We start from the raw sequence: 12,072 nt of genomic DNA, 5'->3' as shown, positions 1-12,072 counted from the left end.
AAATCTTAGTCTAGATATATGAGTGATTTTGGTTCTTGTATGTCTCCACAGCTTTGTAAGCAAATTTAATAGAAAAGCTGCCATCGAAGAAAGGCCTCCAAAAAAGAACATCTTCTTCACTCTATTGATTGGGAGTTTGCAAGATCAAGATCTGTTTGATTATATCTACATGAAGGTAGTGACTCAAGAGGTCAATATTCCATTGTCTTGCATTATTGCAAAAATTAAAAACCCTAGCATGAAGAATATAGTCAGTATTAGGGAAAGCATATTTAACAAGAGACTCTGGAGCAGAGACCATTTATTATACCAAAAAGATATTTAATCTCTTCTACCAACTTTCCAACCAACATGCAGCATGAACTTATCCCAAACTTTTCATATGCTATTATAAGTATAAGAGCAGGTGTTGGGTTTGACCAACATTGGAATTTTAGATTTATTACACTTGTATTTATCTTGAAAAATCTGCACTCAGAGGCAATTAGGTTTAGTGATAAGGCCTTAATAAAGCTTTATAATGAAGGCAAAATTTTGATTTTTATGCTTCTCAAGGCCAAGTCCTCCATCTTTTTTGTCCTTAGTAATGCAATTCCAACAAAAAAAAGATGAGTTTTTTTGTTACCATCAAATAAATCCCAAAGGAAACTTCTAAAAAGTTTTTTCCAATTCAAATAAAATATTGTCAAGTAAAATCATGATTTGCATAATGTAGCTAGGAAGGGCCGAAAGAATAGATTAGATAAGTACATATTTCCCAACCATGTTCAAACAAGTTTGTTGAATTGTAAATTCGTCTTATCAAGAAGAGAGGCAAAGGTAAGTTTAGAAGCCTTTTCATTTCCAAGGTATTTGCTAAGATTTCTTGTGAGAGGAATCCTTAACTTGACATTAATTTTCATAGCTTTGTTAATGTTGACATTCTTTAAATAGAAGAATTTAGATTTATTAGTGTTTATTTTCTGTCTAAAGGCATTGCAAAAATCAGAAAGGCATTACTACATGACCATAGCTTGAGATAAAAGAACACTTTGCAAAAGGTAAAGGTCGTCAGCAAAAACAAGTAAGAGATAGGAAGGCTATTAATTGTTTGTCTAATTGGCATCCATTCATTGTTATCAACACTACTATTAATGTAATGGCTTAAACATTTAATGCATAGCACAAAAAGATAAGGAAAAAGAGGATCCCATTAACAGATGCCATGTGAAAGTATGACTTCATTAGATAGTTCTCTAGTCTAAAGGACTCGCAGGTGTGTAGTAGAGATGGCTACTTGGATCAAATTCTTGAATTGACTATTAATTCCAATGGATTTGAAAGTATCATCAATGAAGTTCTAAGATAATTTGTTAAAAGCCTTCTCAATATCCACCTTGAAAGTCATGAAACTCATTTCACCCATTTTGTTTCTCATGAAATGAATGACTTCTTGGGCAATTATAATATTGTTATTACTCTATCACCCTTATATAAAACTGCATTGATTATCACTGATTAAGTGGTTCATACAGGTACGAAGATGATTGGATAGTATTTTGGTGATAATTTTATAGCTAACATTACAGAGCAATATATGATGAAAATCTTTCATGCAAATGGGATGATCGTTTCTAGGGATCAAAGTAATGAAGGTTTCATTGATCAACCCAATAGTTTCTGGCTCTTTGGAAACCTTTTTAACAAAATTGATAATGCTATGATTCAAGTCTTTCTAGTATGTGTGAATGAAATTCGCATGTATACCATCAAGACCAGGAGCTTTAAAGGCCCTTATGCCAAAAGTGGCATTTTTGATTTTGTTGTTAGTCACTTCTCCGTGTAAAGTTTGAAGTTGGATGAATGAGAGGTGGGAAACTTCTTTTGATAAAATCTGGTTCCTTTTCCATACTTCTTGATAGAACACAATGTTCATAGTACAATAATAAGCCTAAGGCACACTTTAAAAGCATAACTTAGTTTTTATACTTTGTAATGTTAACAACTCAACCCTTAACTTGTTATTGGTTTAGTCATCAATCAAAATCGTTGCACCCTATACCAAGTAAAACTGAAAAACCACATGCCTCAATGCCATATCACCACACCCTTTCCTCTATGCTATTTTTCTCTTCTCTCTCTTCCTCTCTCTTCGTCGAAAGTTTATATGTTCAACATCAGTTACTAGAATATAATGGATATGATAATATGATATTGCTTTGAAGTTTAACTTTCAACTTCAACCCTCCAAGAAAGAATTGTGTCAAAAAGTGCCAATTCATGCTGCGAATCTAAACATAGTCAAAATTATCTTTTGCCCCCCTTTTTGGCCTAATAAAATAGTCAAAGATTAACGCGATACAGATCATATTGGAAGAACTTCACTCTGTAAAAATGCGTGCTAAACTCTAAACAATGACATGATGATCAAGTCGATCGTTTTTTCCTTTTTGGGAGGGAGACAGTGTAGTCGGATCCCTGTTAGCACCGCCAACCAACGGCTAGGAAAGGCAAATAAACATTTTCAAATATTAATATATTAAGTTTAATTTTTTTTAAAATAACAATAATTGATACAAAAAAAAATAATTTCAAACTAATTGTGTTACAGTTAAAGGATTATAAAATTCTCCCTCAGGTCCCATTTATAAGCCACATTTTAGAAGATGTATTCAATCTCATTTATAAGTCATGGTATGATTTTTTAGGTAATATTTAAAAAATATTTTTAAAATTATCTTTCGTGAAAGAGAAAAAGTAACATGACATTACTTTTTGAATTTGTTATATAAGTACATATTTGCAGTTCTACATACTTTTATTTTTTGTATTTTTTTACATTAGTATTGATGAAATTGATAAAAATAATTTATAAAGAGGATCGGAGGAGTATTTTATAAAATTAAGGGATCAAATTAAAACTTTATATAAAATTATAAGATTAAAATTATACTTTAACTTTCTTTTTTTTAACATATTTATCCCTTCTTATATCTTCCTACTTTGTGGAGCACTTTATCTCACATGATATATAATTAGCGTTGATTTCTTTTAATGAAACTTAACGCGGATTATTTGTTATAACTTATCACAGCCCATGTGTGGCCGAATCCCGCTTTATTTTGTGAACTTCTATTAAGTAAGACGAAACTCGGGGGCCAGAAAAATTATTATTAAATCCTGAAGCATATTTTCATAAATGACACGTTATGATCGTCGTGATCGAGCAACTTTTATGCTATGATTGGAGAAAAAAGTAAGGGGAGAAAAAAGTGAAAAGAAAATAACATTTTACTCTGCTGGACTACAAAAGGAAAATTAGAGAGGAGAGAATCTGTAAAATTCACATGTTTTTATTTTCAATTTTTCTCTCCACATATGAGATGATTTTGGAGGAAAAATTTCATTTTTAAATTTATCCACTATTTTTTTTATTGCCACCTCTTGCTTCCCTTTATTTTTATTATGATATTTATGGTATAGTTACATTTTAATTATGAATTTTTATTAAACAAGCTGTATATTTAATTTTTAGACTAATTGGACAAATTAAAAGAAAAGAAAAGTGGTCCTCCTCTCCCTAAATCATACTTTATTAATTTCCTGTACTAGTGCTATGCTTGATATTCAATATCCAGTTCAGATTTTATAATATCCATCAGCATCAAACTCATTTACAGTATTTAGAAAAGATTACTTCCAGCGCAACTGTTCTGTAAGCACGGGGAAATCATTCACAACTTAACAGGCTATATAAATGAAAAACCTTTTTAGTCTTTACCAACTATAATAGGTTTTTCATTATAAGTTCTTCATTGTACGTTCTAGTTTCTAATAAATCAATAAAATAAGACGTATAAATCATATGAAAACTCATAAGAATTTATGTGTATTGTACCATTTGAAATCCAAAAAAAAAAAAAAACCAGAGAGAGAGAGAGAGAGAGGGTTCCTGATCACAAAAAATGGAGAGACATAATGTTTGTAATGTCTTCAATATGTAAAGTTTATGAAACCATACTTGAAACTTTAAGTGTGGGTAGACTTTAAGTGATATAAAAAGTTTTACATTGGATAAAATTAAATTAAATAAATGATATATATATATATACATATATATATAATAGAGGGAAAAGACATGAAAATTTGAATCTTCAAAATCTTGAGATAAAATGGGACGACTTTTTACTATTCATCACTCATTTATTCTCTTCTCCTTATATTTTCAAACTTTTATCCCTTCCCGTTCATGTATAATTTATTATCAATTTTTGTTTTATATATTAATAATTTTAATATTGATATATTGATGATAACTTCAACGACAAAATATGAATAGTGGTACAGTCAGCTTTGCTGCTTTGGATAAATGTATCCATTTTACTGATTTAATCTTCTGACAATGATTTTTTCTCATAAAATGGGAGAGCACGGAATGGGCGAATGAATTTCCATTTCATTGTTAACTTGCATTGTGAAAAATGCTAATTCAAAGCGATTTTTAAAATTTTAATTATAAATAAGACAATAGTAATCCATGCAATGATGTGAAGTACATAACCATGCGAGGTCGACGTACGATGGCGAGAGTGAGAGCATCTTGAATTCGTCCTACGAGCTCCCAAGCAGAGAAGAGGCTTTGTCTTGCAAAATCTGCCATGCAGCAGTCACGTGCTTTGCTTCAGTCAACGGTGCTCCAACTGCGAAACGTAGAACGAACTTTCCTGACAAAACCTGCACAAAAAGTTGATATTTTTATCAAGAAAAGACGACTAAGAAAGACACACTAGAGCATAGCGCCGGTAACGCATACATACCGTGTGTGTTATGAAAATTTTCCCAGTTGAATTTACAGAGTCTAATAGATCCCGATTTAGCTTATTGCCATCATCTTCAGAATTTGGCAGAGGCAAGAACCGAAAACAAACCAAAGAGAAAGTCCGGGGTGTAACAACCTGCATGAAATTAATAGATCAAGAAATTGTGATACGATATTCATAGTAATTAACTTGCTTTGTCTTCCATCCGACACTCCCTCCACACCTTTTAGCTGTCGTTTAAAGTTTTAAACTTTTAACACACAAATTAAGAAACGCGATTAATATGTTGAAATTTCTTTTAAATTTTCTTAAGTGCGCATGTATTCTCTCAGTTATTATCTCTCTCATTCTATCAATCAAGAAGAAACAGAGGGAATAAAATAGACGACTGCTCTACCTCAAATCTTGGGTCTTGACAAACAAGTTTCTCAAAATGAGCAGCCAAATCAATGTGGCTTCTTATGTGACTTCGCAGACCTTCCAAACCATACAGGCGCAACACCATCCAGAGTTTTAAGGATCTAGGGCACCATGCAAGTCAATAGGCAAGGTTAAACATTTGCCAGTATTTCTACATCTTTAAGGTTTTGTAAAATTAGAAACCTATCAATTATCATTGATAATATCCTTTAGTTTTAAGTTCTTATAAACTCCAGGAACTAGTATGAATCAAGATCATACGACACTGCCAAATACAGTCACAAGTGATCTAGAGGTTCCAATGTAAGTATAATGCTCATTTATTAATCATTTACGAGGCTGCTTTTGTTTTTTTTTTTTTTTCAAGAACCTCATTTATGAGCGTTTTTGGCACCTCATAAAATTACAAACATGAAAAATCTCTTTTGAAAAAGAAAACAAGCATTTCTAAAGGCTAACTTTAAAAAACACACCTAAAGCGACGTCCGAGAGGAATTTGCCAATCTTTGTAATCAATGACCAAGTTTTCTTGAGAGGCCTGAAGTTTCAATTGTACAAGAAGATAGTTAGACAAAAACTTATCACAAATTTAAAACCGCGTGTTAGTTTGAAAAGTATGTCCCTATGACCTTCTCATCCCTCAAGACAAAATATATAATCATTAAAGGTTTATAAAATAGCTCAACTAATTCCAAAAGCATGTAATTATAGACATACTTTGTTTTTCAGAAATTCGGGATTTGTAGATAGTGACTGAATCAGAGCACTCCTATCCTGTCATCATCAATTTGAACAATGTCTCTATATTTTTTGTTGGTTAGGTAAATTGGACCGTCAACAAATGCTGAGATGGGATTGAGAATAAGTACAAGATGGTGCATCACAGATACCTGAACCCAGAGCAGTGAACAGTCAAAGTTAGTTAAAAACCATTTATGAGCATTCATGTTGAACGAGTCGGCTTCTTCAACACCGTCAATATAATGGCGATATTCTGGACACACACAAGCACTTCCAGCATAAGCAGCGTCCACATGAAACCAGATTCCATTGCTCTGTCAAAAAGACGTGCATTACAAGCATTATCAGATAAAAAGATAAAGAATAAACCATTGGCATTCAGATGACTTTGGATAGGTTTATTATACAGCAATTGTAGTATTGTATGCATCTTTCGAATTAATCAAGTATCTAGAAACACATGCCTTACAACAACTAATTTTCAAGACAACAGCAATGCTAATGGGCGTCAGCACCAGAAAATGTTAAATGCTCCTAACATGTTCATACAAAATATAGAAATGACATCTCCAATGTTCAACCAACTCAATTTCCTTATTTATCTTTTGGTTTGATGTCATTATCCTCACTAAATGCGGAAGAAAATTACACCAACTGCTTTTATTACCCATTCAATAACAGATGTTACCTTTGCAATCTTTCCCAAAGCAGGCAGAGGATCGACAGCGGTTGACGAAGTGGTACCAACCTGTGCACAGATCAGTATATGAGGCAAGTACCAGAAATTTTGATTTTGATGTATTGGAAAACATTAAAGACTTGAGATATTGTTACTCCGTATTAGAGTACAGTCAGAATACATTTTTGCTAACCATAGAAATTCAGTTGTTCAGAATTTTTAACACAATAATTGATTAGCTACTTCATATCGTCTCAAAATCTGACCTTCTGACAGTCCAGACGCAAATTATGTAAAAGTATCATATATCCTTAAACATACTGTTTAAGAGCCCAAAAGAAAAATGAATAAAATGGTAACAAACCACAACTATTTTCAACAGCAAACAACCAACAAATAGAGCCTGATAAAATGAAATAAAGAATGATACATTATTCCTTGCTTGAACAAATGCACAGGTCAGTAAAATAGTGTCATATTTGCTAACTACAGTAAACTTTTTTTGAAAAAATATATACGAGAAAGATTGAGGTTAAGATAAGAAAAATGCAAAGCAGAGGAATTAGAAAAATTAGTGCATTTGATACAAAGAGATGTCCCAATTAAACATGAGAAAAATTCAGTTCTTACAGTAGCACATAAGAAAAAGGGGATCAAACCGCTGGCAATGTCATTTGAAATTGCTTCACAAAGTACATCAGGAGAAAGAGCATAATTTGTGGAAGGATCAGTTCTAAGCAACCTGCAGAGCTCTGGATTGAGTCCTCCTATCTGACAATTAACAGCAAATATCATTATTCTTAAATCACAGAATAATCTTGTCACAAGCAAGCGAACTTCAATGCTGCAGTTGAGCAACATAAATGATGTCTCCTATTTCACTATGCAAAATCTAAAGCTGGACTAATCTCATGCATTGTCACTCAATTTCCCCATCACTTGTCTCATGCCAAGGAATATTGAAGATTTTGTAACAAAAACAGTATAAAGTAAAACCACTGGAAATGAGATAAATGTCTGAGCAAAACACTGTAGTTGCAAGACCACATGGCGTTCGAAACCCACAAGTATTATAAGAAGAAAGGACAGAAGGACCATTATCACCGTACAATAGACTATACAAGTTTGTACTTCATGATTCTAGTGAGCAGCTTCAACGATGTTATGTCTATCTATTAGATTTAGGAAGGGACATGTAGTTGGCAGTCAACTTAAGGACTGGGAGAAGGAAGGATTGAGAAAAGCCATATACTTTTGAACATATATTCTTTTTCATTTTTCCTTGTCTTGTTTAAGGTACCTGACAGGCTTTGAGTAAACAAGAGTGTGTTTGATCAGATGCATACATCACAAGCTTAGGGAGGGCACTCTTTCCAGCCCTCCGCAATATCTTGTCACGAGCAGCCAACAAGACAACTAGTACAGCTTCACTTGCTGTTCCCTGTATAACTCCACCACCTTGTCCTGCAATATAAATTTAAACATGACTTCCCGCACTTCGTAGGTTTGATCCATTGTATAAAAATTGAGAGTATACCAGATAAATTATTCAATTCTATTTAGATTTAAAAATTTAATATCTATCAAATTTATTGAGGACGCAGTTCAACAGATTTTGAAGCACGAGTTTATATCTTCATGCAATATTAGGTTTATCATTTGCTGCATCAACATAAGTAAACAAGTTTGGTAGAGGCTAACTTATACCATATAGACAACCACAAATATGTAAGCAGTTAAACAAAATCCCTGAAGGAGTCCCGGTTCCCAACTTTAGGAGCTATGCCATTTTTCTTCTGATTCATGGTTTTCTTTTTCCCCATGTCAAATTAATTCAAATAGGTGCTGTAGTTTAAGGCGTTACCAGTGGAATAGAAATGAGTAGGAAGCTGAAATGCTTTAGCAAGCCAGTCAAGAACAATCATTTCGAGTTCAGTTGCTGCAGGAGAAGTTATCCAGCTGAAACCCACAATGTTCAGACCAGCACTGAGCATTTCTCCCAGAAATCCAGCTATGCTACTGTTTGAAGGAAAATATGCAAAATAATTTGGGCTTTGCCAATGCGTCACCCCTGGCAGTATCTTTTCCTGAACATCTAATATATGACACATTTTAGACATCTTTAGGGAAAAAATCTCGTTGTCTTTTAGGTAAATAGTAGCATGCTGCCATGGCTCGTTATGATGCGCGTTGTTAGAATAGTAAAACTTACATAAATAGACTCTAATATAGAAATCTAACCACTCAAAATGCCTTGTAGTGATTCCGGATAATTGGGTGCAGAATCTGGTAGAAGCATCCGTAGATACCCCGGCTGCAATATGCGAGTCAAATATAGATAACTGACGTATAGTCATAATGAATTCAAAGTAGAAGCATGATGGAAAGATTAAAAGAAAGGATCAGGTTAAGAAAGACAGCGGAGTTACTCAATAAAAGAAGAGCGCCATGCACATATTTCACAAAAAATTCTAATATCTACCCTTCTTCAATTGCAAGCTGAAGTCATGTTCCACGTTCAAACGGCATTCTCATTTAGCTATAATGCGCCACAAACGATTATGCAAATGAAAGAAAGATATTCAAGTAAAACATGCGGAAAGTTTTGCAACCTCAACTTGGCTGAGCACGGGGAGATTTTCGATTGTTTTATAGTAATCAGCAATGAAATCCACCATCTTATGAGCTTGCTCTCTGAGCTGTTCAGCGTCCATTGGCCTCAACTCACTTTCCTTAGACATTTATCAACTGCGAAGGTCAAAGTTCAAGGCTGAGACTATGCATTGAACGAAGCACAGAAATTGGATCACTCATTTCATTAGTGAATGAAAATTGGCAACGCCTAATCTCCATCAATCATTACTATAGACGTGGGATAGAGTTTGATACTTGGAACTTACATTTCTCTCGGAATAATGAGGGGCTTTGCCGGAGATAACTAAGTGGACTGAAATTCTATCCCAGCTGCAGCGCTCCGGTTATTGGTGGAGAAGAGAAGACAGCGTATCGAAGAAAAAGGCATTTAATCCGACTCCGCGGATTGCCTGGAGGGTGACAATAGAAATCTGTACCGTCTAAAAATTTAATGTTTAAATTGTTTATTTTATATTTATTAAAATAAAAAAATTACAAATTTTTTTCATAAATTTGATCAAAAAGTTTGAATGGTGAAAATTTAATATAGATAATTCAAGTTTAAAATTAAAAATTTATTAAAATTACAAAAAAAATTAACATTAAATATGTGCTATCCAAAATATACTTGTAACTTATATTGCTAATTTATAAAAATTAAAAAAATTTACTAAATTTGATCAATAGTCTGAATATTCCAAATTTAACATGGATGATTTAAATTTAATATTAAAAATTTTTAAAAAAATTAATATTAAGTCCACACTATCTATAATATATCTAGTAAACCAAATTATAAAAAAGTTAATATTAAATTTAAATCATTTATGTTAAATCTGAACCTTCCAATCTATTGATCACATTTATTAAAATTTTTTACATTTTTTATAATTTTTTTTATTTTAATAAATAAAAATAATATATTAAATTGGGAAAATTGTCAACCAAAAAAACTCAAGGGAAAATTAATTGCTAAAAAAGGGTTGGTGACTTTTGAAAAATGAGGTCCTTCTAAGACATTATTGTCTTGTTGTTAAAAGACCAAAATGCCCCTGGCAAATCATATTTGAAGATAAAAAAATAGGCTTTCTTGGCAATGGAATAGAGGAAGGAAGAAGAGGAAGAATTGGTAATGTAACATTTCGATTTTTAATTCCCTGATTTCTTAAGCTTAATTAAGATAATTAAGTAGGTTGACGTAATGTGTGGCCAGAGAAGAATAATAAGTGTTTTTAGTTAAAATTTCAGGTATAAATAGGTCCAAAGTGAAATTGGGTTATTTAGGAACCAAAAAGTGGAGAAAAAAAAGCTAAAAAGTCTCTGTGCCACATGCCGCAGTACACAGGGCCATTAGGTGAGAATTTGCTTTTTCTGTGCCACATGCCGTGGCGCATGGGGACAAGTGCCGCAGCATATGATGTGAATTCTGCAGTTATCAGTCACAAAAATAAGATAGAACAAGAGAAAAGAGAAAATGGAGAGAAGTATCAAGCTCTACTGGGTTTACTTGTGGATGACATTATGAGTATTTTAGAGACTACAAACACCTAACGTAAGTACCACACTCATCAATCTTCTCATTTCTTCTAAATTTGTGAGTTTATATTTATGGTTTGATAGTGAAAGTGGATTTTCGATCCATATGAGTTATGGGTCTAAATTTATTGACTCAAATGGAATTAATAAGAGTAAATTATAGTATCTAAACCTAATATAATAATTTTTTAGTGTCTTGAGTTGTTAGGCACCATTATTATCTAAAAATTTCATTTATTATGGGTAGTTGGAAGATTGTGATGCCATTAATGAAAATTTAATAGTTCATTAATGTTATTGGGAGATTAAAAGTAATTAATAAATCCAATGGATAGGCTCAAACTCATGTAAAGTGGACATTGGGCAATTTAAAAGTAGAGAATGAGGGTTTAATACTTGAGTTATTAACATTGATGGAATTCAACTTAGTTGATTGTAGTTTTGGCTCTTGGTCACCTTTTTAGTGTGGGAATTCAAGCTTGAAAGCTAGCAGATTAAGGGGTAAACTTTTGATCTTTTAAAAGTTTGAGGTAATCGGAAAGAATCCTATTTGGAGTAGTTATGTATTAATTGTAATGTGGATGTTAATTATGTGTTTAAAATGTAAATTTTGACTTGTAAATAAGTGCATCATGCAATGAACACCTTATATTTATCAAATCACTTTGATATGTATTAAGCATGCAAAAGAGATTTCAAAAGGAGTTTTAAATTGCAAAAGTGATAATTAATATGAGTTGTATGTTTATGATGTGCTTTAAATGAGTAGTTGATAATAGTTTTGACGAAGATGAGTATTGTGACTAAAAGAGTGTGTTGATGTGTTATAATTGAAAATGATAATTTATACTTACTTGGGTAGCATATGATCGCGAACCTAATGTGAGAATGTGATAAATAATAAATGAAAATATAAAAATAAGTAAGTATGTTTATGGTATGATCAGTGGGCGAGAGTTCGTCTGGGGATTAGGAGTAAAAAAAATTTATATGGTATTTAGGCTACCCTCCGCTACATGAGGGTGTAACTTTATTCCACAGTTTGTTAAGGGACTGTCTCATAATTTGTTGAAAGACTAAAACCTAATTTTCTCTACCAGTTTAATGAGAAGAATAGTTTAGGATATGAGACACCCCAGAGATTTAAGAATGGGGGAAGTCGTGGTCCGAGAGTGAGTCATGTGATCTTTGACCAGGTCACACTTCATGATTGGTGAGCTTAAATAGTCTAGTCACACAGACAGAGTCCTATTCAATATTATA

The 12,072-nt window shown here is 32.7% G+C and overlaps 1 protein-coding gene across 4 annotated transcripts; it reads right to left on the bottom strand.

Annotated features, from left to right (window-relative positions):
- Positions 1-4,415: 4,415 nt before the first annotated feature.
- Positions 4,416-9,694, bottom strand: LOC129304604 (tyrosine decarboxylase 2). Of its 4 annotated transcripts, XM_054944317.1 has the most exons (13): positions 9,540-9,694; positions 9,252-9,387; positions 8,881-8,953; positions 8,504-8,734; positions 7,940-8,103; positions 7,270-7,410; positions 6,649-6,708; positions 6,110-6,274; positions 5,937-5,993; positions 5,693-5,757; positions 5,197-5,320; positions 4,797-4,934; positions 4,416-4,713 (listed from the first exon to the last, which is right to left on the bottom strand). In XM_054944317.1, the coding sequence occupies exons 2-13, from the start codon at positions 9,378-9,380 to the stop codon at positions 4,591-4,593; spliced, it is 1,470 nt and encodes a 489-aa protein (XP_054800292.1). In that variant the 5' UTR covers positions 9,381-9,387; positions 9,540-9,694; the 3' UTR covers positions 4,416-4,590. The 4 variants fall into 4 exon arrangements, 3 of the variants coding, with proteins under 3 accessions (XP_054800292.1, XP_054800293.1, XP_054800294.1); XM_054944318.1 differs by lacking the exon at positions 9,540-9,694 and having other exon boundaries at positions 8,504-8,726; positions 9,252-9,314; XM_054944319.1 differs by lacking the exon at positions 9,540-9,694 and having other exon boundaries at positions 8,504-8,598; positions 9,252-9,301.
- Positions 9,695-12,072: the final 2,378 nt, after the last annotated feature.

This window comes from Prosopis cineraria, unplaced genomic scaffold, assembly GCF_029017545.1.
Source record: "Prosopis cineraria cultivar Desert tree isolate PC_DT_omini unplaced genomic scaffold, ASM2901754v1 PC3, whole genome shotgun sequence".
Taxonomy (NCBI): Eukaryota; Viridiplantae; Streptophyta; class Magnoliopsida; order Fabales; family Fabaceae; genus Prosopis; species Prosopis cineraria.
Note: the sequence above shows the minus strand (reverse complement) of the source record. Positions and strands in the feature narration are given on the sequence as shown.

Coding starts and splice junctions, on each gene's coding strand:
- LOC129304604 (XM_054944317.1), bottom strand. CDS start 9,380: ATGTCTAAGGAAAGTGAGTTGAGGCCAATGGACGCTGAACAGCTCAGA. Junction 8,954..9,251: donor CCGTGCTCAGCCAAGTTGAG/GTTGCAAAACTT, acceptor CGCATATTGCAG/CCGGGGTATCTACGGATGCT. Junction 5,994..6,109: donor GTTCACTGCTCTGGGTTCAG/GTATCTGTGATG, acceptor TGATGATGACAG/GATAGGAGTGCTCTGATTCA.